The sequence below is a fragment of the Phocoena sinus genome, chromosome 15 (genome assembly GCF_008692025.1).
Source record: "Phocoena sinus isolate mPhoSin1 chromosome 15, mPhoSin1.pri, whole genome shotgun sequence".
Taxonomy (NCBI): domain Eukaryota; kingdom Metazoa; phylum Chordata; class Mammalia; order Artiodactyla; family Phocoenidae; genus Phocoena; species Phocoena sinus.
In genome coordinates this window covers 12,410,770-12,436,470 of record NC_045777.1, presented here as the reverse complement: position 1 = coordinate 12,436,470, position 25,701 = coordinate 12,410,770, and the positions used below count along the sequence as shown (strand labels likewise).

The 25,701-nt window shown below is 45.5% G+C and overlaps 1 protein-coding gene across 1 annotated transcript in view; it reads left to right on the top strand.

Moving 5' to 3' along the window:
• The first annotated feature begins 438 nt into the window (after positions 1 to 438).
• The window catches only part of ARFGEF2 (ADP ribosylation factor guanine nucleotide exchange factor 2), a 100,366-nt gene continuing 75,103 nt past the window's right edge, over positions 439 to 25,701 (top strand). The window contains exons 1-6 of the mRNA XM_032605372.1: positions 439 to 742; positions 15,144 to 15,174; positions 15,836 to 15,959; positions 23,321 to 23,467; positions 24,409 to 24,588; positions 24,946 to 25,180. Coding sequence (XP_032461263.1) covers positions 622 to 742; positions 15,144 to 15,174; positions 15,836 to 15,959; positions 23,321 to 23,467; positions 24,409 to 24,588; positions 24,946 to 25,180 — 838 coding nt within the window. The 5' untranslated portion in view covers positions 439 to 621. The remainder of the gene's footprint in view (positions 743 to 15,143; positions 15,175 to 15,835; positions 15,960 to 23,320; positions 23,468 to 24,408; positions 24,589 to 24,945; positions 25,181 to 25,701) is intronic.

Here is a 25,701-nt window from a genome sequence, read left to right as displayed (position 1 = left end):
CACCAACTTTCTTTCCATCTTCTCTCTCTCCCTCACCTCCTCTCTTTCCTCCTCTTACTCCTTTAGCATCTCTCACTCTCTTTTTTCCAGTCCTCTTGTTCCCTTTCCTTTCTTCCTCTCCTCCGATCTCCTCCACCTCTATCTCTCCTTCTTCATCTCTTCTCAGACCCTGTCATCCCCACTCTCACGTTCCTCATGGCCTTCCTCCTCACCTTCTCTCCTCACACCCCCATCACCACCCCTCCTGCCTGCCACCACCTTTCTTCCGTCCTTCACATGCCCTCCTGCCTCCACCCACTTCTACTCACCTCCCAACTTTGCCCCTTCCTTCCTCCACCCTCGCCCCTCCCCTCCTCGTCCACCTGGCCCCGCCCCGCCCCAAGCCTAGGCCACGCCCCCCAGGGTCACGGAGTCGACGGACGCCGTAGCGCCCCCTCCAGTCACGTGGTCACGTGACGCGCTCCAACATGGCGGCGCCGTGGGGCCGCGGCGTCGCTTCCTGACTGGGCGGCGCGGACGGACGCGGCTGCTGCCGGCGTGGACGCCGGGCCCTCAGCTTCGCTCGCCCGCCTGCTAGCGCCATCCGCCCGCGGGGCTTTTAGCCCCCGTTGGGCCGGGGCCATGCAGGAGAGCCAGACCAAGAGCATGTTCGTGTCCCGGGCCCTGGAGAAGATCCTAGCCGACAAGGAGGTGAAGCGGCCCCAGCACTCCCAGCTGCGCAGGGCCTGCCAGGTGGCGCTCGGTGGGTGAGCCGCCCCGGCCCGGCCCCGCGCCGGCCTCCCCACGCCTGCTGTTACCCCACGGGGCCTCAGCCCGGCCTCCAGGGCGCCACTTCCCCACGACCCCGAGTCCCACCCTACCGCCCTCCTTATTATACCCCGGGAGAAACTGATGCCCTGCCAGCTCGGGACTGGCCCAAGGTCACCTAGCAAGTTGGTGACAGCCAGGGCTGGCTCTCCAGCCTCCCAGCCCAGGGCTCTTGCCACGGCTCCTTGCCGTCCTATTTCCTGGTTCCTTCTCTTGTCACCTTCAGAAGCAGCAGCCCTTGCTCTGAGTTTTTTCTTTACCTGGGTTCTGCTGCTGGTTGGAGTTACCCCATGTGAGCAGAGCCTGTGAGAAGAGCTGCCCAGCTGGTGTAGGGAAACTCCTGAGGCCTGCTTTGGAAGTGTCCAACTGGTGTATGTTTTCCTTTCATTTGGGGATCGCCCATAACTCCCTCCAGGAGGGAATGTAGAGGGCTATCCTGCACCTTCAGGTATTGTAGTGTTAAAGAGATCTGCTCTTTCCTTGCGGTCCACTCAAATAGAGGGTCTGTGAGGGCAGAGACACTTGTTTGTTTTATTCACCGCTGGATCCCCTGCATCTGCAACAGGGCCTAACACGCAGTAGATGCTGACTGAATGGACCCACAGATGACTGAAAGAGGGGAGAAGTCTGATTCATCTCTAGTTAAAACCTTGGTCGTTGATTCCATCATCAACATCCTATCTTTTAGTTTGCCACTCAACAAATATTTATCAAATGCCCACTGGGTGGCAGGCACTGAGGATGCAATGGGGAATGAGACAGACAAGGTATTTGCCCTTACAGAGCTTCTACTCTAATAGGGGAGGCAGAATAAGTAAATTTTAAAATGAATGAGACATTTTTTTGAATGGTAATAAATACTTTTGTAAAAGCAGTTTTAAAAAATTTATTTATTTTGTTTATTTGTTTTTGGCTGTGTTGGGTTTTCCTTTCTGCGCACGGGCTTTCTCTAATTGCAGTGAGCGGGAGCTACTCTTCGTTGCGGTGCGCAGGCTTCTCATCGTGGTGGCTTCTTGTTGTGGAGCACGGGCTCTAGGCTTGCAGGCTTCAGTAGTTGTGGCACGCAGGCTCAGTAGTTGTGGCTGGCGGGCTCTAGAGGGCAGGCTCAGTAGTTGTGACACACAGGCTTAGTTGCTCTGCGGCATGTGGGATCTTCCCAGACTAGGGCTTGAACCTGTGTCCCCTTCATTGGCAGGTGGATTCTTAACCACTGCGCCACCAGGGGAGCCCTAAAAGTAATTTTTTCATAATTACCTTACTTCTGTAAAATTTTTTGTAAAAGTAGATGTGATAAAAAGGGCCTGAGGACTGCTTTCCATAGAGTGGTCAAGAAAGTAATCCTTTCTGAGGAGGTGACATTTGAGCCGAGTACTGAAAGGCAGGAAGTATTCACCACGTGGAATTTCAGGAGAAGAGAGTTCTAGGCCGTGAGGATCAATACATTTGACCAGAGTTGGCATCAAGTTAATTCATCACCCCAATGCCTTTGGTTTGGAATCTGTAAAAAGACCTGTTTTCCCTAACAAGTGACCACGTAAATGGAAAGTTTGATTTTCTGTCACAGAGTTTGAGGTTACCATCACCTTTCTCCTTTCATTTGGTGCAGGGTATTCTGGGAGTCTTCTCTTGGGGCCTAGGAATGGGTTTGTGAACTTTGCATTTATTTCTCTGGGAAGAAGGCGGTGGCTCTCATCAGCTTCTCAGAAGGGTCTGAGACTCCCTCAAGGATCAAGAACTATTGATACAAAGGTTGTTGCTGCTGAGAAAATCTGGAAACATACTAGTCCTGTGAAATTCAGGATCAATTAGAGGAATTTACTGAAATTTAGATTTGTAAAGCTTTTTTATTCAGGAAACCAAGGCTAACTGTTGGATATTGTTTTATCAGGAATGCAGGATAAGCACTACAAAGCAGTAGTTAGGCAAAAGCCTGGTACTTACAACTCTGCTTGGAAATCTGCCTGCATTCTATCCTCTTAGTGTTACTTTAAGTGAATTGTTGCAGAAGTTTCAAAATAGTTACTTGGCAGAGAAGTTTTCATTCCCCCTTCAGAACACTTAACATCAGATTTTCAGCAAATTGTATATCACTTTGTTGGAACCTACGTATAAAATCGTCACATGGGTCATAGAGGGCCTTAACATTGAGAGCTTTTTATATTTTTTGGATCATGCCTTGTTGAGAAATTCAGATTTTTCCAACCCAAATTGTGGAATGCACATTCAGTGTTTTGGTAGTGAATTGTAAGGAATAGCCTATACTGAAAATATAAATTCTCCATTAAAAATATTTTCTTGTCAAACAATATAGACGAGTTAAATAAAATATCCCATATGATGTTATTTAAGAAAAAAAAGAAATAGCCTATAAAGGAAGTAATCTGACCACAGGTTAATTGAATAGCAAACTGTCATGGTGGCTCATCATCATCAAATTAATTATTACAAGGGAACCTATGTAAAGTGTTAGACTGGCCATCTTTTTTTTTTTTTTTTTTTTTTAAGACAGTACTTGTGTGTCATTGCTGTTAAATAAAAATGACTGCAGAAGAAAGCATATAGCAAAGTATCTGGTGATATTTCACTCTGCATCTCAAGGCCCAGTTTTGTGTCCAGTAAAAGTAGCTGAAACAAGCCTGTGTACGAAACATTGCAATGTGGTGAGCATTTTAGAGATTGCCATGTATAGATTATTACTCATTTTGAAAAGAGGAGCTGTAAGTGACTGCTCAAAGTTGAAATGTTTGAACGATAGGAACACTTCCAGGAAACAGCTTCTGTGACCTTCCACCAGTTGTAGCATATTAGAGGGAGGGGATCAGGGATGCAGGGGCTGTGTAGTGTAGGGATTTGGAGTGTGTTCTGTGGACTCAAGACTGCCCGGGTTCAGATCCCTTGCCTTCTACTTGCTATCTTTGTGACCTTGGACAGATCTTATAGCTTCCTGATGGGGTTATTATAAAGGTAAAGTTAGGGGGCTTCCCTGGTGACGCGGTGGCTAAGAATCTGCCTGCCAATGCAGGGGACACGGGTTCGAGCCCTGGTCCGGGGAGATCCCACATGCCGCAGAGCAACTAAGCCCGTGAGCCACAGCTACTGAAGCCCGTGCGCCTAGAGCCTGTGCTCCGCAGCAAGAGAAGCCACCGCAATGAGAAGCCCACTCACCGCAGTAAAGAGTAGCCCCTGCTTGCTGCAACTACAGAAAGCTTGCGCACAGCAATGAATAAATAAATAAAATAAATAAATTTATTTTAAAAAAAAGATAGTTGACGTGTGCAAAAAACTTGACATGTAGTAGGTGCTCTGTAAAGGCTTGCTCTGTTATTTATTATTTTAAGCTGTGAGAAACCACAAGACACTCTAAGCACCCTGGCTTGATGTTAACTTAGGTTGGTTCCTCGTTCAAGAATGACTTATTGCTCTATTTGGTTTGTAGATGCAATAAATAGGAATGTAATTACACGACTGAAAGGCTGTGTTTATTGGAGTGTTAACTCACTAAGCTCAATGAAGACAAGGGTTGTTCCTTGTAAAAACAGTGATTATCAGGATGGAATAGGTTTGGAGTAATCTCAGGGATTCATCTTCACTAAATGCCAGATGCGTAGATAGGGTCTCTGCCCAATTAGAGGATCATGGCCTTCCAGCCTTTACTGAGAAATCAGAGGCGCCTGTGAAAGTATTCATCACCCCAAGGACGTTGTTGCTCTTTACTTTCTTAATGAAGTTTTTATATATATTAATAGTCTTGAACCTTTCAGCCCTCCAGTTGGGGTACATAATTACATTTTTAAACCTCCCTTTCACAGCGGTCTTATTTAAGAGCCATTCTCTCACATGGTCTCTTTAAATTATATTTCTGTCCTTAAACTCTATCAAGTTTAGAGACTTGAGAAAATAAGCTGAGTGGTTTCGAATGGTGTGGAAAAATCTGGAAATCTTGAAAACTTTAACTGAATTGTTTTCACAGTAGTCTTCATATATGGTAGGAGATTCGGTATCTTATTTAATAATTTAAGACCCACAAAGTGCCAAGTAGGGGCTGAGTGCTCTGTAATTGCCAATTGTCATTAAACATACCTATGTTTTTCATACGAAATTGAGTGACTTTAATTTTTAGAGCAGTTTTAGGTTCACAGCAAAATTGCCTGGGAGGTGCAGAGACTTCCCATATTCCCCTCCCTGCCTGCCCTCGTGCATGGTCTCCGCATTACCAACATCCCTCACCAGAGTGGGGTGATTATATAGTGACGAACCTAACTCTGACGCATCATTTATCACCCAATTGAGTGAGTGACTTTTTTTTTTAAATAAATTTATTTATTTTATTTATTTATCTTTGGCTGCATTGGGTCTTCGTTGCTGTGTGCGGGCTTTCTCTAGTTGTGGCGAGCGGGGGCTACTCTTCCTTGTGGTGCATGGGCTTCGCATTGCAGTGGCTTCTCTTGTTATGGAGCACGGGCTCCAGGCGCACAGGTTTCAGTAGTTGTGGCTCGTGGTCTCTAGAGCGTAGGCTCAGTAGTTGTGGCCCATGGGCATAGTTGCTCCGCGGCATGTGGGATCTTCCCGGACCAGGACTTGAACCCGTGTCCCCTGCATTGGCAGGTGGATTCTTAACCACTGCGCCACCAGGGAAGCCCAAGTGAGTGACTTTTTTAAATCACATGTTATATAATAGCTATATGATATCAACCATGTACTGAGCACTTCTGTGTTCCAGGCACCGTGCCATACGCTTCACATGCAGTTTAGTTCTTACTATTATTATCCTCATCGAAGGCCTTAAGAACTTGGCTGACGTGACTTAACCAGAAGCAGTGGAGCCAGGCTGTGAACACTGGCAGTCTGGCTCCAGAGCCCAAGATCTTAACTATTACTACCATTGCTCCTCCATACAAAAGTTCTTATGTTGTATAAAATACTCATTGGAGTCTTAAACAATCATTGTATTGGCAGTGAAGTTTCTATGCAGTGAACTTTTGGTGATGTTTCAGTAAGTAGAGCATTCAATAAGTAAAGAGACCGTATTTTTTGTAGTTGAATTTTGAGATGTAGTATTTGAAAGCCTCTAATCAAAAAGATCACAGCTTTTTCTCTGCAGCTTTTTACTGCTTATGTCTTTGGTTTAATTTACGGACTAACAGGAAGAAAGAAATGAAGTTAAAGAGCTGGTTTCCCATGAGTTTCATTTGAGGTATTAAATCTTGCTGATTTATGACCTCTCTCTACATCAGCAGTAAACTCTTCTATTCATTCTGGAGTTGTGACGTGTGATTGATGTCCGTCTTTGGGTACAGCAGGCAAAGGGAAACCAAAGCTCAGAGGGCAACTTGCCCACATCTGCACATCCAGGTGGGCAACAACTGCAACGGGTAGCTGACATATAAATCATAAAATCCACTTTTAGATTTGCTACTCTGTTTAATATACGGGATTTAGAGACATGTGGGTCATTGGTGATCTTAGCTTGAGCTGTTTTGGTGGCACGCTGAAGGTGAAAACCAGTCTGGAGTGGGTTGAGGTGTGAGTGGGAGGTGAGGAAATAGACTGTGAGCGCACGCAACTCTTTACCAAGGTTTGGCTATGCTGTTAAGGGGAGGAGGGAGATGTGGCTCATGGGGGTTCTTTGGTTTTTTCTTTTTCTTTTTTTAAAGGTAGAAAAGACTCAAACTTGTTTAAATGTCATTAGGATGAAGCCAATTAAGGGAGTATATTCATAAATTTTAGTTGCATGTTAATATACAAAAAACATTCAGCATTCACATGTCCATATAATATATGGTAAATGGCTTTTTCCTGCATACGATGTTGTTGTTCTTCTAACTCTGATGTGTTTGAAATAACTGTTCTCATTATTAGGAGGAACGTAAGTGCAAAATTTGAAAAATACCAAAAATATCCCTAAATTGTCATAAAGTAAGGCTTTCAATTGAAACACAAAGTAAAACCTTTAATGTTAGCAAAGTCGGGTGTTTTGATTAGACATCTTGTTTATATGTGCTGTAGATTATAAAAATTTTGAGAAATAATAGGACTTGGGACCCTGACATTACTTTTTGTTGAAAAGCTTTATAGTGATTCTGCAGGAGGAGGTTCTCTGTCTAGAAGCAGCACTAAAAATTGAATTTTGATTATTGAAAAGCATTTATTTGTTGGATTGGCAGAAAATTCATTGGGAGCTGTGTTTGAAACTTTGCTTATTGATTGGTCTTGTGATCCTGGACTAATCATTTAGCTTCTCGGAGCCTTGGTTTCCTGGGATGAGAAAGGTGATAATGCCTGTGCCACAGGATTGTTGTAAAGGTTGTATGAACTAACGCAACAAATAACTGACACCGTATCTGGCACCTAACAAATGACCTACTAAAATTCAGAGGCGTTGGTGTTACCATATTTAAAGGAGAAGGAACTGAATACTTGTTCTTCCTGCCTCCCTTATTGTTTGGTTTATGGACATCTTTGCTGGTCTCTGACATTTCGACACTGGTGAGGCAAGTGGTTGGAAAAATTTAGAGCTCTGTCCTGTACTTGTAAATCTCAGGGGAAACCGTAAGCAGTGCTGGGGAAAACAGTGAGACCATTCTTTACGGAAAAGAGCAAACTTGTGAAAACGTGTGCTTAATCAGCAAGTACATGGAGTCTCCCATATAAATAGCTCAGAGCTGTAGTGAGTTCTTTCTCACCAGGCTGAGGGGGCCTGCCTGGAAAATACTTGACTTTCTTTCCAGCAAGGTTATCTTAGAAAATACTTAACTGTTTGCGAATTCATTCCTGGAGCCTTCCTATAAGAAGCTTCTTTGGGTTTACTGTCTTGATTGTAAATGAGTCTTTTAGCTTTTTTATTAGGTATTTCATTAGGTTTTATAGACTTGTGGGGAGAACAGCCTTCTTGTGCTAGGACCTAGAATTCTTAAATTTTCCCTCTGTCCTAAGGAGTAGTCAGTGCATACTTGTTCTCTATATAGTCCTTCTGACTAAACCAGGGTGACATTCATTCAGAAGATATTTATTTGGGTGTCATACCAGGTGTCATGATGCAAGGAAAACAAAACAAACAAAGACCCTGTTCTCATGGTGTTTGCAGTTAATGGGGCAGAAGGGGACTATTCAGATGATCATGTCCTCTGAGTCATACTAACAACCTGACAACTCCTATGAAGGAGAGGAACCTGGTCCCACAAGGGGAGTGGACAAAGGGATGAAGGAAAGCTTCCCTGAGGAAGTCTTGAGAGCTGAATGATAAATAAAAATTAAATAGGTTAGAGTGAGAGGCATTATGGCAGCAGGAGGGGGAACAGCATATGCAAAGGCCCTGTGTCAGAGAGGAATATGACGGTTACGGAAACTTAAAGATACAACAGCCTGTGAATCTGTAGTTACCTCAAAATTTTTAAAAAGCTTTAATAATAATTTTTAAAAAAGAAACTAAAAGAGGCCACTGTGTGGTTGCAGCATGGCAAATGAAGGGGGAGAGGTTTTGGGGATAAGATGGGAGAGGTAGTCCAGGGTCCTACCATGCAAGATCTTGGAGGTTATGTTGAGGAGTTTGACTTTTAGACCAAAAGCAGTGAGATAACACTGCAGAGTTCTAAACAGGGAAGAAGGTGATGGGATAAACAGGTTTGTATTTTGGAAAGATCACTTTAGCCATTATGTTCAGAACATCTTCGAGGAAAACCAGAGGGACTGCCCAGGGACCAGTGAGAAGGCAGTTACCATCATCCAAGGGAGAGATGCTGGTGGCCTGGACTTAAGTAGTGACAGTAGTAACAGAGTAAAGTGAATGTATCCCCACTTGTTCAGAAGGTAAAACTAAGAAAACCTGGTGATGGATTGGGTAAGAACACGAGAAAGTGGATCAGTAAAGCTGACTCTTAAGTTTCTGACTCACGCAACTGGATGGATAGTGGTGCAGTTCTTTTAGATGGGAGTGGGAAGACCATCTAGGGAGAGGTGGGTGGAGGAGCTTGATCTGAGTTGGGACTTGGATGTGTTGAGTTTCACCTGCCTTTGAGCATCCAGTTGGACAGGTGGAATAGGAAGTGGATGGGTGTACGAGCCTTGTGTTCATAAGTCAGGCCGGCACCGGAAATCAAGATTTGGGGGTCATCCGAGCCCAGGTGGGAATTGAAGATGCAGTTGAGGCTGCGAAGGCCTGTGGGGGAGAGTGTACAGAAAAGAAGAGGCAGGAGAGCCTGGGCCCGAGGAACCCTGGCCTACCTGGCTGGGCAGAGGAGGCTGAGTCTACCAAGGAAATGGAGAAGAGATGGGACAAGAAGCAGAGGGCGGATGAAAACGGGTGCTTATGAAGCCGGAAGTCGAGAAAATTTCCGAGAAAATTTCAAGGAGGGGGAGGTCAGTCAGGTCAAATGCTGCAAGGCGGTCAGATGGCAACTGGAAAATTGCCCATCAGATTTAGAGACATGCGGGTCATGGGTGACCTTAGCTTGAGCTGTTTTGCTGATGCAGTGAAGGTGAAAATCAGACTGGAATGGGTTGGGGCATGCATGGGAGGTGAGGAAACAGACACAGCTCTTTCCAGGGCTTTGCCTGGGGTGTGAAGGAGAAGATGGAGATGTGGATCGTGGGAGTTTTTGGTTTTATATTTTTCTTTGTTTAAAGGTAGAAGAGGCTTGAACTTGTTTAAATGTCATTGGGAAGGGAGCCAGTTAAGGGAGAGGTTAAATAATGCAAGAAAGAGAAAGGACAGTTTATTCATTCAGCAAATACTGAGTGCCTGCTCTGTCTAGGAATTCCTAGATAATGGGGACTCAGCAGTGAACAAAACAGACGGAAGTCTCTGTTGTCACAGAGTTTATATTCTACTGGGGAAGATGGAGAATAAGTGAATTGATACAAAGTATGTCAAGGGTGATAAATACTGTGATGAAAAACTAGGAAAAATCGGTGTAAAGTGAAAAAATAAAGCAGGTAAGGTGGTCCAGAATCACAAGGAGGGCAGTTTTAGGTGGTGAGGGAAGGCCTCTCTGAAGAGGTGACATTTGAACAGCCATCTGAAGGAAGGGAAGAGTGAGTCTTGTGGATATCTGGGGAAGGGAGGGCATTCCAGGTGGCAGGAAGAGCAAGTGCAAAGGCCCTGAACAGGACAGGCAACAAGTAAGCTGGGGGTGGGGTGGTAGGAGGTGAGATCAGAGGGATAGCAGGGGGCCAGATGTTTTAGAGGCTTGGAGGCCAAGTTCAAGATTGTGAGTTTTTACTCTGTGAGATGAGAAGCCAGTGACATTTTTTGCAAAGGAGCAGATGTTAATCAGATTTACATTATGATGGTTATGGATAATCTATTTTGAGCAGATGTAATCTGATTTACATTTTAAGGGAATCCCTCTGGCTGCTGTGTAGACAAAGATGTGGGCCGGGAGGAAGGGTGAGAGCTGAAGCTGTGAGACCAGTTAAGAAAGAGGCTCGTAGTCGAGGTGGGAGATGATGGTGGCTTGGTCTGGGGTAATGGGGGTGGTCCAGCATATGAGAAGTGATCAGATTCTAGGTAGTTCCTCAGGAGGCAGTAGGGATGGGAGACTGCAGAGTTGGAGGGGCTCGACACTGTTTTCTAGCAGGAGAGAGTGCAGGCTGGGTACAGAAGTAGGTGAGTTTGTAGATTGGCCAACAGGAAGTTGAGGGAATCTCCTCGTGTTGCTTCTAATTTCTGCATGAAATAAGCTGCTCCATCGGTTGTGAGTAAAGATGAATGGTGATGACTAGGAGGGAGAGATGGGGTATTTGAAGAGAGTAGAGAAATGTGCAGTAGTCTTTGTGGAGAGTTGGAGGTGGTGAGCTTAACTGGCAGTATTTAGGGTTCCATTGTGGTTGGTGATTAGGGCCTTTATAGACCTACCAACTTGCCCTGTAGTCAGAGGTCTAGTCGTTAGGTGGAGACAGGTCAGAGGAGAGGGTCATGTAATCTAAGTTTGGGATTTTGCCAGAAGTTAAGACTAAAAGTCAGAGTCAAGCCTATTGTTTGGCTGTCATTCAGATAACAATCCTGTAATGGGACCCATCCTGGAAAATGAAAAGAGGGGAAAGCTGACAAGTTCTTGGCCTTGTCAGGTCTGACAGGCCAAAGAAGGGTCCTACTGGGAGCAGTTAGTGGGTCATCTGGAAGGAAAGGAGGTTGTGGGCGGAGAACAGGCAGCAGCTAGAAGTAGCACAGTTCCAAACAGGGACAAGATTCAGAGTGTGGCCAGCCACGCCAGGCTGACTTGGGGTGGAGGAGGAACTGAGGGTAGTGTTGGTTTGCATAGTAGAGAGGGGTATGCAGATCAGATGTGTGAGGGGAGGTGAAGGTTCCACGGGATGTCGTGGGGCTTTGGGGGGTTGACCAGGGATGGCATTGTTGAGCTTGGTCGTGGTCATTGTTGGACTTAGCTTGGGAGTGGAGCAGAGAATGTGAGCTGGTGCCAAAGTCATTGATGAATGGGGAGGTGTGAACCGAGGTTCCTAACTGACAGCGATGGCCCGGAAGGATTTCCCAGGAAGACAGCATGGCTTTTCAGGGGCAGCTGCCCCACCCCACTCAGGTCTGGCTCCTTTCCAGCCTGCTTATTTATTGCTGCTAATTGCCCAGTTGGCTGTTGGGAGAGCAGTGCATGTTAAAAGGCAGGGCAATAAACTGGAGCAAGTGTGCCCACTCCTCCTCCCTCACCCATCCTCCTCCTCTTTGGCTCTGGAGCAGACAGCCTGGGTGTGAATCCTGTAGTGGCACTTCCTACTGTGACTGTGGGCAGGTGACTTCACCTCTCTGTGTCCAGATTCCTCACTGTATGTGGTTAGGAGATGAGTCTCTTGTCTTCCTGAGTTGTAAGGAGGACCAAATGGGCACCTGCCCCTAGCGAATGTCAGCAGTTATTATGATGATTTGTGTTCCACTGATTTTCTTCTTTCCCTTGGCTTTCCGTCGTTCCACCGATGGCACTAGAGATTTTGCACTATTACTGACTCCTGTTTTAAGATAAGAGCAAGAGAACGGACATTTATTGACCACCTGTATATGCCTGACACTGCCTTAGCCATCAATACTTCGGGTTTGTTAAAAGAATTACCTACACCCAACTGCCTAGTTACAGTCTCTGGAGCATATGGGGCTGCTTTTTATCATCCTCATTTTTTTAGAGTAAGACATCAAGATTCAGGGAGGTTTAATAGCCTACCTGGCATCATTCAGCTAATAGATGTCCATTTTCTTTCGGAACTTCCAACCCATTTCTTGTCTTTCACCACACCAGGCTATGTCAAGTGTTCTGTGGGACCCCATGCCACACACCTTTTCCCTGTTTGTTTGTTTTTTCCCTGCCTCTTTTTTTTTTTTTTTTTTGGCCACGCTGCATGCAGCATGTGGGATATGGGATCATAATTCCCTAACCAGGGATCGAGCCTGTGCCCCCCGCAGTGGAAGCACGGAGTCTCAACCACTGGACTGCCAGGGAAGTCCCCTGCCTCTTTTCAATGGAAAAAAATATTGTATTATCCAAATATATCTAGAAGCCACCTATTGGGTCAGACTGTATGGAACTACTACCCTCAAGCCATTTCCAGCTTTCCTGTGGCTCCTGCTCATCGTCTCTGCCCCTGCCCTGGCCCCAGCCCCCACTAATGCTTGCCTGGGTTATTAGCAGCAGCCTCTTGATTGGCTTCCCTGCTTCTGTGCTGTCCACCCTCCTCTTTATACTCAAAACTGCAGCCAGAGGGATCTGTCCAAACATAGGTCTGCTCAGGCCCCTCCTCCACTGCCCTCCAGGGGCTTCTCCTTATCTGGACCCCTACTGGGCCTTGTGGAGAGGATTTTTCACATTTTTTTTCTTTAACAAAGAATGTTCTAGAGAGTGCAACAATTCCTCATACTTGTGGGAATACTTAAGTATAGATTAAGAAGACTAAAGGAAATCTGTGATCACGTGTTTTGTGAAGATCGCAGTTTCTTGGTCTTCTGCAGTAGGTACTGCTCACTGTGGAGGGCTATGCCCTGCCCTGCTCAAGTCACACTGGCCCTTGTTCATTCTCATCGGAAAACCAGGGTGCATCTTCCTGTGGTCCTGTCCCATCAGGCCAGAAAAAGAGGTGGGGAGATTCCAGAGCCTGGGTTGTAAATAGGCTCCCCGAGGCTGGATGAGGGATGTTCGTACTACAGAGCAGTACGAACATCACAGCATTCACACTTTGAATTAATGATGCAAAACCAGTGTTTATATTGTTTCGCACTTACAGGTTACGGAGTAATTCGACATGCTTATTTGAGAGCCAAGTTACCCAAGAGGTTACGAACACAGGCTTGGGAGCCTAATTTTCTGGGTTCAAGTCGCAGCTCCACCTCTCACTGACTTGTAACCTTTCTGGATCTTGTCTCTTCATCTGTAAGATATAGCAGAGTTTGGCCTCGAACCCTGGTCCTCTGGCTCCTTAGTTGCTCTTTGTTCTTTGGCAACGTTTTGCTTGTATAAAACGGGGATGTTTTGTTTTCCTTGTGCTGGTCATAGTCCTTTATCCCCTGCAGTTAGTTTTCCGCTGCCAGTGAATTTCTTTCTCCTTGATTCTTCCCTCTCCCTTAAGACAAAGGTTGCAAACTGGTAGTGTAAGGTCAGGACAGCCTGCAAACGAGTTTCATTTGAGCATAATTTTTTTTTTTTTTTTTGGCCATGCCTCGCGGCTTGCAGGATCTTAGTTCCCTGGCCAGGAATGGAACCAGCACCCCCTGCAGTGGAAGTGTGGTGTCTTAACCACTGGATTGCCAGGGAAGTCCCTGAGCATAATTTTTTTAAACAGTTGAAATTACTTCCAATTACAGTTGGAGTTTTCACTTAAAATCCAGATTTTGACTTCTGGAAAAAATCAGAACAATGGGCACTTCTGGGCTCAATCAGCTGGGACTGAGACTCTGCTGCACTCCATGCCCTGTTGGGTGGGGAGGGGGTCCTCCCTGCCGCTGATGTCTTATACCCACCTGTGTCTCTCCAGGAGGTTTCCTGCCTGGCCTCCATAGGTCTTTGATTTGATTACCCTTAGTGCCTTAGTGAGTAAGTAGCAATCCTGGTGATTGATTTGTCAACTGGTGGGTTGACACCAGTGGCATTCTAGAACAGACTATTTTAGAGCTCAGAGGTCAGCACAGACTCTAACAAATGCCTGATTGCTTCAGATACACTTAACAGCTAAACTTAACTCTAATAAGGTAACCATGACTGGAAGGAACCCTTGCATTTGAGTTCCGGCATCAGTGCCCCTCTGACACGTCACACAGTGACAGATAATATTACCACCAAGCAGAGTCTTGACATTATCCATGTTGATTTCTGCAAGCTGAAAGCTTGGCCACCAGCCTCCTGGGCTGGATTTCCCGGGCCACTCCCACAGCCTGGGGCCTCAGCTAGAGGAGGCCAGAGCTACTTCCTGAGTGGATTCTTGTCCCAGAGGAGCAGGAACCATGCCACAGAGCTCTCTTTAGCAGAACCTGTGTGTCACAGGCCTTGCGGTCCATGAGCGAAATGTTTGATATTAGTCATCTGGTGTTCCTCTTCTGTTTTCTTATGTGTGTAGTAAGAGGACATTCAAAGAGTGGCTTGAAGGTTAAAATTGCCACCTCTAGTGAGTCCAGTTACTCGGTTTTCACTTCCTAAAGGTCAGTCTAGAATAGAGTTGTCCAGGAAAAGGAAACTTGTCACTTCCAGAACTGTGTTCTGGGGTTGCTAGGATAACTAATGCCATATCCAAACCACTGGCTCTCAAGAGATTGTGTGAAGAAGGCTGGCCTTTTGGAGGTTATCTGAATACATGGCATTCAGGTAGACATGTTTCACTGGCCTGCTTTGATAATACCGCGAGCCTGCCAAGCCTGACATGTAGGAATGCATTCGACTGACTAAGTGGCTGTGGGGGAGTCCGGCGTGTTTAGATATAGGATGTTCTTGTCTCAATGGCACAAAATCTTGTTCTCCTGGAAATAAGATGATCTCTCTTTGAGACTGTGACTTCTGAGTGTTGGCACTATTCCATAACTGTAACCATGTAGTTGTTGTACCCTCCATGGTAAAGGTTTATAAATTAACTTTAATTCATAAAAATTATATATGACTTAGCACAATATAAATGTACTTAATGCCACTGAACTGTACACTTAAAAATAGTTAATGTGGTAAATTTTGTGTTACACATATTTACCACAATTTTTTTAAGTGCTAAAGAAAAAGTATATATACTTACAGAAAATGTGGGAAAGAGAAAAAGATCATCATCCCCCTACTTAGATAGCTTTTAGTATTTTGTTATATTTGTTTTTTTTAATATACATATTGCATACTCCTAACATGCCTTTCTTTCTTCCCCACCAGATGAAATTAAAGCAGAAATAGAAAAGCAAAGGTAAGCCTGGGCATGTTCTCCTTGCTGAAGTGCAGTATGAAGGGAGTAGTAGGTGGTGGCCCTGGGAACCCCTTTCTCTGCATGTTTTCCCATATTTCTGATCCTCGGGTGGCACACACTCTCCTAGCACAGCGCTGGGCACGTGGCAGGACTTTGTATGTGTTTGAACTGATACCGAGTTAACAGGTTACTGGCTCAACAGCTGCATATTTGGAGGAAAGGATAAGGAAGGTCAAGTTAATGCTGTTGTACCTTCTCTTGACAGGAGAGGCAAAGCCCTTGTCTCTTGTATGTCATGCTTCCTCAGGCAGGAGGGCAGCTTGTTCTGTTAAGGGGCTGCTCCTCATCTTCATAGTAATGAAGCCAGTGAGTCCCATTTCAGAAATACAGCTCTGACGTGGCAGGTGCCAGGATTCAGTCCAGGCCGCTGTCGATACAGCTTGCTCATCAGAGACCTTTTTCTCTGCCTGTGGCCCCTTGGTGTTTTTTCCTAATGCATGTATTTAAACTTTTCATTGTCTAGCCCCACAGATGCAGTTTGCAGGCACTTTTAATTAAATGATTGCAAGTGGGATGGGAAGTTAGAGTGGGGGGTAGGAAAAGCAGGCTCTTTTTTTTTTTTTCATTTCCCCTCTCTGGCCCTCTCCTGCTTTTTTCCTAGGCTTGGTGCTACCGCACCACCAAAGGCAAACTTCATTGAAGCTGACAAGTATTTCCTTCCATTTGAGCTGGCTTGCCAGTCCAAGTCCCCACGGGTGGTCAGCACATCCCTCGACTGCTTGCAGGTACCATGTTTCACCTTGGTGGTATAAAGGATGTTCTCTCAAGCCACAGGTAGTCCTTTGCACAGGAGCTGTGCCCGTAACCCCCTGGTACTCAGAATGCTTCCAGAGGTGATGGAGAAAGGAGCATTTCAGCTCATTCTTTTTTTTTTTTTTTTTTTTTTCGGCATGCGGGCCTCTCACTGTTGTGGCCTCTCCCGTCGCGGAGCACAGGCTCCAGACGTGCAGGCTCAGCGGCCATGGCTCACGGGCCCAGCCGCTCCACGGCATGTGGGATCTTCCCAGATCGGGGCACGAACCCGTGTCCCCTGCATCGGCAGGCGGACTCTCAACCACTGCACCACCAGGGAAGCCCTTCAGCTCATTCTTTATGGAGGTCTTGTGAGGGAGGGAAGAATGAGAGGTCTGACCTTTTTACCTAAAAAAGAATTTGTTTCTCTCGAAGTATTTTGTTGATCTCTCTTATGTATGTTTTCCTAAATGAAACCTTTAGCATTGATTGGAATATTTGGTACATATGCGGGTACATAAGATATTTAATGCTACTTCTTTATTGATGGCATTAATATTCATAATGCCAAGTAGAGAAATAGATATCATCGACTCTCATTATTTGTGGTGATGGTCTATAAAGTTGCTGTGAACACGGAATTAGCAAACCCTGAAGCATTGTTCCTGGAGGGAATACAGGGCTAGGTTCCTGTGAGCCTCTCTGGTCACGTGTTCATCAGCTGATCAGTACATAACTTTATTCTTTGTGTGTTTCTGTTTAAAGACACCTTATTTAATATATATTGTTGATTTGTTAGCATTGAACTTATGGTCAACAGCACTATGACACATGCCTGAACAAAGCTGATCACACGTCATTTCTCTGTAGGGCACATCCTACAGAGACAGCACTAGACAGCACTTAGCACTGTGCATGGGGGCCATTTTAAATGGCGAAAACACCAACGAAAAGGACAAAAATATGAAAACCATGGCAATAAATAGATCACAAGAAAGACACTGTTTACGGTATGAGAGGTGAAACAAGAAGGCAGAGCGTCTCCTTGTTTGACCTTAGCCAGGAACTTGTGCATCAAGTGATTCAAATTTTTCACTGCGCTGCAGGTGTCCGCAAGTGACCACAAAAGCGTCCCAAATATTGACTGGGGACTTACAAATTTTAGTGAGCGGGCACTCACAAGTACAAACCTGTGAATAATGAGGATCGACTGTACTTAGGGCCATAAGTAACCTTGTTATAAGTTACTTTTTACTGGTGAAAAAGCAGCAGTGGAGAAATTAGGGTGACTTGTCCAATGACGTGCAGATAGTGAGGGACAGAAACAGGACTGCAACTTGGGCTTCTTAATTCCCAGTCCAGCATTCTTGTATTTTTCATAAGATCTACTCATGAAGCTTCCGGTTACCTCAGAAACATTTGTTTTTAACCCCAGTGGGCAACCTACAGCAGTGAAAAGAGCTTGATAAATTTAAAAAAATACAGTGGAGAGAGCCACAATTTATCAGTACTTTCTAGAACAGGAATAGTGAATAGGTTCTATATTTTATTGCTTGGAAGCTGTGTTGAAAAAATACCTGGAACCTCATCTGGGTTTCTTGAGAAAGTGCCATGATTGATTGGTTACGTCTGCTGAGGAACAGGACTGCCAAGTGGCGGTGGGCATGCCACATCTTTGGCATCTCTAGTCTAATATTTACTCTATTAATTTCTCTTGTTTGATATATCTCTACTTGAAAATTGATGAGAGTTTCTTCACAGAAGCAGCTCTTCTAAATGAAAAGCCATGTTCTCATTCAGTTTAATTCTGTACAGATTGTCCTATGTGGAACATGTAATGAGCCAAGAATTTTCAAGTGGCAGGCTCGAATCCTACTTCTCTCCGAAAATATTTGTTGCTGTGAACATTTTCAGAGGAAATTTGGCATAATTAGCTGTTTTGTCCTCATGTTAAGGTTTAGTTTGGAAGCTGGTGCTGATAGTTAACATTATTGGTGTCCTAAACAATGCCAGTGTATTAAGCACTCAGCCTGAGCTGGGCCCTGTGCTAAGTGCTTTATCCCCATCATCGTGTTTAATCTTCCCGACAACCACCTGAGGTTCCTACTCTCATCCTCATTTTAGAATCAATGAAACTGAGGCTTGGAGAATAAAATGACCAGCCCTGCCAAGTTCCCCTGGCCAGGCAGTGATGGGATTGGGTGGGTGTCTAGGACTTGTTTACCCCAAGCCTATGTTTAATCAGGGGTCCTTAAACTACGCCATGAGCCAAATCTGGCCTGCAGCCTGCTTTGGTAAATAAAGTTTTATTGGAGCATAGCTGCCTTAATCTGTTCAGACCGATATAGCAGAATACCACAGACTGGGTGGCTTAAACAAGGGACATTTATTTCCTACAGTTCTGGAGGCTGGGGAGTCCAAGATAAAGTACCAGCTGATTAAGTTCCTGGTGAGCCGTCTCCCTGATTTGTAAATGGCCAAGTTCTCACTGTGTCCTCACGTGGCAGACAGAGCAAGCTAGGTGTCTGGTCTCTTCCTATAGGGCATTAATCCCATCATGAGGACCCCACCCTCATGGCCTCATGTAAACTTAATCACCTCCCAAAGGCCCCACCTCCTAATACCATCATATTGAGGGTTAGGACTTCAACATAGGAATTGCGGAAACAGAAACATTCAGTCCATAACACCAGCCATGCCCTTTCGTTGACGTATTATCTATATGGCTGCTTTCCAGCTACTACAGCTGAGTTGAAGAGTTGGAACGGAGACCATGTGACTTCACAGCCTAAATATTTAGCATGTGGTCCTCTACAGAAAAAGGCTGCTGACGTCTGCTCTTAACTATTACCCTGTAGTCTGGCCTCTTTAATTAAAAATATGCTGTGTGGGCTTCCCTGGTGGCGCAGTGGTTGAGAGTCCGCTTGCCAATGCAGGGGACACGGGTTTGTGCCCCGGTCCGGGAGGATCCCACATACCACGGAGCGGCTGGGCCCGTGAGCCATGGCCCCTGAGCCTGTGCGTCCGGAGCCTGTGCTCCGCAACGGGAGAGGCCACAACAGTGAGAGGCCCGCGTACCGCAAAAAAAAAAAAAAAAAAAAAAAAAAAATATGCTGTGTTTTCCTGGAAATAGTCTGTTTCTGGAACTCTGTGTATGTGTGAGTATGGTTTCTGATGGAAACATTGACGTTCTGCTGTACTTCAGCGACTTGAGTGCAGTACCTGTCTTGAGGCTTTTGGCATGTGGTTCACTCTCTTTTTCAGAATGGAAGTTCTCTGTAATTCGATAGGTACACTAAGATTTCTTTGGTTAGTATACAAAATGCAAAATGTATCGTCCTTTTTATGACATTAGAAAGTGGCTGGGTGCTCCCTGGAATACTGAATGAAAAAATTCATTTCCTCTTGGGGTTTGTCCTTGCAAACCTGTTTGACTGGCTTTTCCCAGTGTGGGTGATGTGACTTCTGCCTTGGAAATGGGGGGCCAGTGTCTAGGAGTAAAGCTTGGTTTTGGCAGGGTTGAAGCCAGCTGCAGAGGCTGTGCCCTGGGCATTTTAAGGAGTCCCTTTTTGAGCATGGAGAGATGATGGGGTAGCAAAGGTGCTTCTGGGTTTGGTTTGCTGTGAGTACAGAGCTCAGCATTCCCTCCCCCACAGGGAGAAGCCCAGAGCCTTCCCTTCTCACTTCTCCCAAGTGACAAAGATTCTCCTTATTCCTTTTCTCCAGCACCTGGTCACCACACGCTCCCCCAAGGCCAGGACTGGAGGAAGGAGGGTTAGTTCAGGCTTGCCTAAACTAGTGAGTGATCTTCAAGTTTTTCTGGGCACATACCAACCACAGAAATTATTTTTGAGAATATTCTCTCAGAATATTCGTATTTCTTCAATTATAAGATTATATACAGGTACTACTGTTATTAAATTATGTACATTATAAACAATACAAAAACAGACCTTTTAAAAGGGTAGGACAAAAAAGTAGATAGAAACAGACTTCTAATATTTTCTTTCTACGTAAGGCTGTAGGAAACCACTGGTCTGAGCCATCTGGTTCGTACCACAAGCATTATCTTTTTTTTTTTTAAATAAATTTATTTATTTTTGGCTGTGTTGGGCCATCATTGCTGTGCACAGGCTTTCTCTAGTTGCGGTGAGCGGGGGCTACTCTTTGTTGCGGTGCATGGGCTTCTCATTGCAGTGGCTTCTCTTGTTGCGGAGCACGGGCTGTAGCCGTGCAGGTTTCAGTAGTTGTGGCTCGCGGGCTCTAGAGCGCAGGCTCAGTAGTTGTGGTGCACGGGCTTAGTAGTTGCTCCGCGGCATATGGGATCTTCCCGGACCAGGGCTCGAACCCGTGTCCCCTGCATTGGCAGGCAGATTCTTAACCACTGCACCACCAGGGAAGTCCACAAGCATTATCCTTTATCTCTTATTTCTAAAAGACTTTGGATTTTTTAATGCACATTTTAAAACCTATTGTAATAATATAAATTGTACCTGACTATATTCTCTGTTAGAAATTTCTTTTAGAACTTTACAGATTAAGGCTGAAGGCCCTTGGACTGCTAACCCCAAACCCAGTTGCCTATTTAGGTGTATAATTTTCTCTCTCTTTTCTTTTCTTTCTTTTTCTTTCTTTCTTTTTTTTAAACATAAATGGTATCATTTATGATATCATTTTTCTGTGGAGGACCACATGCTAAATATTTAGGCTTTGTAGGTCGTATGGTCTCCATTTCAACTCTTCAACTGAGCTGTAGTAGCTGGAAATTATATCATATATCATTTATACTTGTACAGATTTTTCTGTGGCTTGCTTTTTACACCAGTGTTTTTAATGCCAGAACACTACATGCAAATTGAGGGCATTCCTGTGGACTGATAAATGATGTGTTATGCAACCATCTTACTTATCCCTCCCCGTCTAGAGGGGCATTGACAAGTAGCATCCCTGTGCAAGCAGCCTCCTTGGACACAAGTATCAGTGAGCCAGCTGCCCAGAGGCCTCCCTCCTCTGCCCTTCTTCCCATCCCTGCTTCGCATCAGCAAAGAATAAGACAGGAACTTCTACTCTCCATCTCTGTCAGTCCCTCATGGTCCAAGCCACCAGCATCTCCCCCCTAGACAGCTGAGGTGGCCTCATCATGGGTGCCCAGCTTCCACTGCTGTTGCCCTCCAGCCTGTTCTGTACTCAGGAGCCGGGCGGAGCCTTTAGAAATGTATCCCATCGTGTCCATCCTTTGCTTACACCTGCTAGTACTTTCTACCTCACTCACTGTGCAGAGCACCTTCCTCAAGTGAGCCTGCCAAGCACGCTTCTGCCCCTGTGAGAAAAAGGACTGTCTTATCACTGTTGTACCCCCAGTGCCAAAACAACATCTGGTACAAGGAAGGGTGAGAAGGCAGAACTAGAAAGACGCACAGGTTGCAGGAACTCTGCTTTCTTCCGGCCCTGCCTCACAAGGGAGTAAAATTATACTTAAAACCCTTTTCCATTGGAACGGTAATGTGCCCTTTAAGGAGGGCATAGAGGGGCGAATACTTCCAATCTTTTTTTATATTTGAATTAAACATCTGTAATTCACCTCCATCTTTGCTTTGCACCATCAGTGTTGGGTTCTGTGGGGCCTGCTTTTCAGCATTCACATTTTAGGAGCTCATAGACCATCCCACTCATAACCCAGTACTCAAAACGGACTTGAGTCCGTTAGGAGTAAGGAGTCAGCAGTGTCCAAAAGCAGAGCTTATTTACCGGACGGCCGGCGCTGCCCTCACTGGAAGCCCGCATGGGGAACAGCGATGAGAGCAGATGAGGTAAAAGGCATCTGGACTTGTTCTTCAAAAACACACTTGAGCACCTCCCCGCCTCCGTCTGGAGCTCTCTGGGGCTGGTCTTGAGCAGCAGAGTGTGTGCAGGCCTCTCTTTTGCTCACTCGGTCACTTGATTCAGCAGTGTCGTATTTGTGCTCTCAGTCACTCTCTTTCCATCTGTTTTTCTTCCTGCTTATTGAATGGCGGCGCTTTCGAGGCTAATGATGGGGAAGAGCCATTGAGAAACGGCATCTGGCCTCCGCAGGGCGGCGCATCTTCCTGTTGCAGTGGTGGCGGCACTGTGGATCGCCTCAGGAGCTGTGTCTCTCTGGGCAGGTAGATCAAGAATGTGACACGCCAGAAAACAAAAAGATAAAGAACAGAACAGCATTTGTCAGAGTCTTTACTAAGTCACTGGAAGCAGAGGGTGCCTTAGAATTCACGGATCCCAGAGGGCTTGTAGCAGATGAGTGGTTCTTTTTATGTGGTCAGCCATCAGGATAACCTGGAAGACTTGGAGAAAAACCGATTCCTGGGCTCCATCCAACAAGTTCTGTTAGAGGAAGTTTGTGTTGAGGTCCAGGAATCTGTATTTGTAACGAGCTCCCTCAGGTGACCATGAATCTCAGCCAGGCTTTGAAACCATCCTGACCTTTGAGTTCCCTTCCAGCTCTCAGATTGTCCCTGATGAAATCCAGGTCAGGCGTGAGGTGGCCCAGGCAGGCAGGTGGCCCTGTCCAAACTGATCTGTCACCTGACCGAGAGGGCACAGCTCAAGCAGCCTCATCTGAAGAGGCTGCCGCACGGGTGACATGCAGTTTGATAACGTAGGTGCAGAAGTCAGTTAGTTTTTTTACTTTAATTTTTGGAATAGAAAATACACCAACATGGTTTTATTCAACATTCAAAAAGAATGAAAGCCTGCTCTACAAAATGTGTTCGTCCTGCCCCTGCCTACAGCTGCTTAGTTCTCCCTGCGCTCAAGCAAACCATGTTATCATTAGTTTTTTATGTATCTTACTGTTAGAAAAAAAAAAAGTTTTTTAGCAGCTTGAGATATAATTCACATGCGTACAATTCACCCATCTGAGGTATACAGTTCAGTGACTTTCGTATATTGACAGAGTTGTGGAGCCCTCACCACAATCTAATTAGAGACCATCTTTATCCTCAGAAAGAAGCCCCGTTTTTGCTCATCAGCAGTCACTCCCTGTTTCCCTGGGATCCCCCCAGGTCTAGGCAGCCGCTGACTACTTTCTGTCTCTATTATGTATAGTTTTTAATCGCTCCATTTTTTACACAAGTGATTTTGCGCTGGGGTCTGTTCTACACGTGCCTTTTCCACCACTGTGGGCTCTTCTGCCATCGGGAGTCAGGCTGGATGCTACGCTCTCAGGGTGGCTGTGCCCCCTGCACCCAGGAGAGCAGAGAGATCTGTGTGGGAACCGGAAGTTAAAGGCTGAGCCCACTGCCTGCCTCTTACTGCTGTGGGCGGCCTCAGCCCTGGCCTGGCAGAAACTTCTCATGTCTATGATTTCTGTGTTTAGAAACTCATCGCATATGGGCACATCACCGGCAATGCCCCCGACAGTGGAGCCCCCGGGAAGCGGCTGATTGACAGGATTGTTGAAACCATTTGCAATTGTTTTCAAGGCCCTCAGACCGATGAAGGAGTTCAGTTACAAATAATTAAGGTATTTCTGTCTGTCTGCCTGGTCTGGATTTTAAATGAGAAAGCTCATTGCCCTTGGGAATTTGGCTTTCTAAGTTACCGTGTGTTAGTTGTCTCAGGAGGTGCTGAGCTGGAACAGAAAAATGTAAGCATCACTTAGATCTTTTGTTAAGTGTCAGAACTGATTAGCATGGACTGAGACAAGAAGAGTGGAACCAGGTGTGTTTTCAAAGTAAACAGTTCCGCTGATAACTACATAAATTGCTTGTGAATTAAATTGACTTCAAATCCTCTGCTCTTTCCCCTCGAAATTCTGGATTCCCAGACTGCCATTTCTCAGCAGGTCCTCGTGTTGATACTTTTATCACCAATTTGCCCCTGTCCTCTTACCCTCCCTTTCCTTCGCCCTGTTCCATTTCTGCTGCCAGGAATGGTTTGGCATGGGGTGGTCCCATCTGCTTGTCAGAGAACCGATCAGGATGGGTGCGGTCAGTGTTTCAAATCTTAAATCCTGGATGTATTAGCTTTGTGAGGGAGCTCCCTGTTAGCCACACCTTTCCTGAAGCTCCCTTGAAAACCCACCAGGGAACTCCGAAACTGACCCTCCCCCCCCATCAAAACATGTATATTTTGTGATTGGCGTAGGTGAGATCAAGTTGGAGCACTTTCCCTCCTGAGACAAGTCTGTATTTTTGGCTTTTTAAAAAGTAAGCTGATAGAAAGCCCACTTCAACGCAACTTATGTACTTTAAATGACTTGTATTCTATGGAGTTAATAATTGTGTTTAAACTCAAAGCAGTAGGGGGTTGGTTTTTGGTACTAATCATCCAGTTTAGTTTGCAGAGCCATCTTCTTAAACCAAACCAAATTAAAAACAAAGCCAAACCGTGTAGAAAAGTTTGGCTGTGAGAGGATGGGAGGTGGGTGCTCGTGAAGGTGAAGGTTGCGGATTTCTGTTTTAGGCTCTTCTGACTGCAGTGACGTCCCCGCACATTGAAATTCACGAGGGTACTATCCTACAGACGGTCAGGACATGTTACAATATCTATTTGGCCAGCAAAAATCTCATCAATCAGACCACTGCCAAGGCTACTCTTACTCAGATGCTGAACGTCATTTTCACCCGCATGGAAAACCAAGTGGTGAGCGGTAGCAGTTATCAGCTGCTGGGGGACGGGACACCATCCCATGCTGTGAACTGTTTCATGTGTGGCCTCGGTGCTTGGTGAAGATTCATAGCATTTTAAAATCAATCCCTTCCTCCTCTGAGTTCTCTGCACTCTGTTTTTATCCTTGCTTTAAAAAGCAGAGAGAGAATCTAGCATGGGTTTTAAAATTTGCATTCAGAATTTGCTTTGAGTTAGCTGCAGGAGTTTATTTCCTTTTTAAAATTCTATCCTTCTGTTTGGAAATTTTTATGCAACAGGCTGGCGTATTTTCTGTTCCTTATCAAAATGCTGGATCCATTTAGATTGAATCCCTTTTTCGTTGCCTTTCAGTTGCAGGAGGCCAGAGAATTGGAAAAACCAATCCATTCGAAACCCCAGTCCCCTGTGATCCAAGCTGCAGCAGTGTCCCCAAAGTTCAATCGTTTGAAACAGAGCCAGGCACACAGCAAACCAACAACTCCTGAGAAGACAGATTTAACCAATGGTGAACATGGCAGGAGTGGTTCTGGAAAAGTGAGCGCAGAGAATGGAGATGTGCCCAGAGAGAGAGACCCGTCGCTATCAGGTACGGCCCATGCGCTTCCCTGTCCATCCTGTATCCGAGGGGCAGGTGAAAGAGTTGTCTGGTGTCATCGCAGGAAACCTCTGATAGCAGCTCTTCTATTTCTGGGTCTCCCCCTTGACTTCCCTTTCGCTTTTCTCTTACGAAACACAGCCAGTGAGGCATGGTGTCTCAGATCACGTTGTCAGTTGTGCACTTTTCTTTGGATAGTTCCTGGAATGTATTGATATCTAGCCACTGCCACTTGATGTCAACTTCAGTGCCGTGGGTTCACTTTGGAGCATTTGTCTCCCAGGAGTTAATCGTTTGGGTAGTTGATTGTTCAGTGTCTGTTTTATCTCCCAGAGGAGGACAAGGACCTCCTCTGTCACATATCCACAGGATCTGCGTGCTTTGCCCACTGCCAGACAGTTAGTTGCTATTTATGGACATCTGTGAAGGGAGCCAGAAGGTGGGTGGGTGGGTGGATTCATAGAGAAACAGATAAACAGGTAGCTTTGTTTTCTTCTTCTGAGACCAAGTAC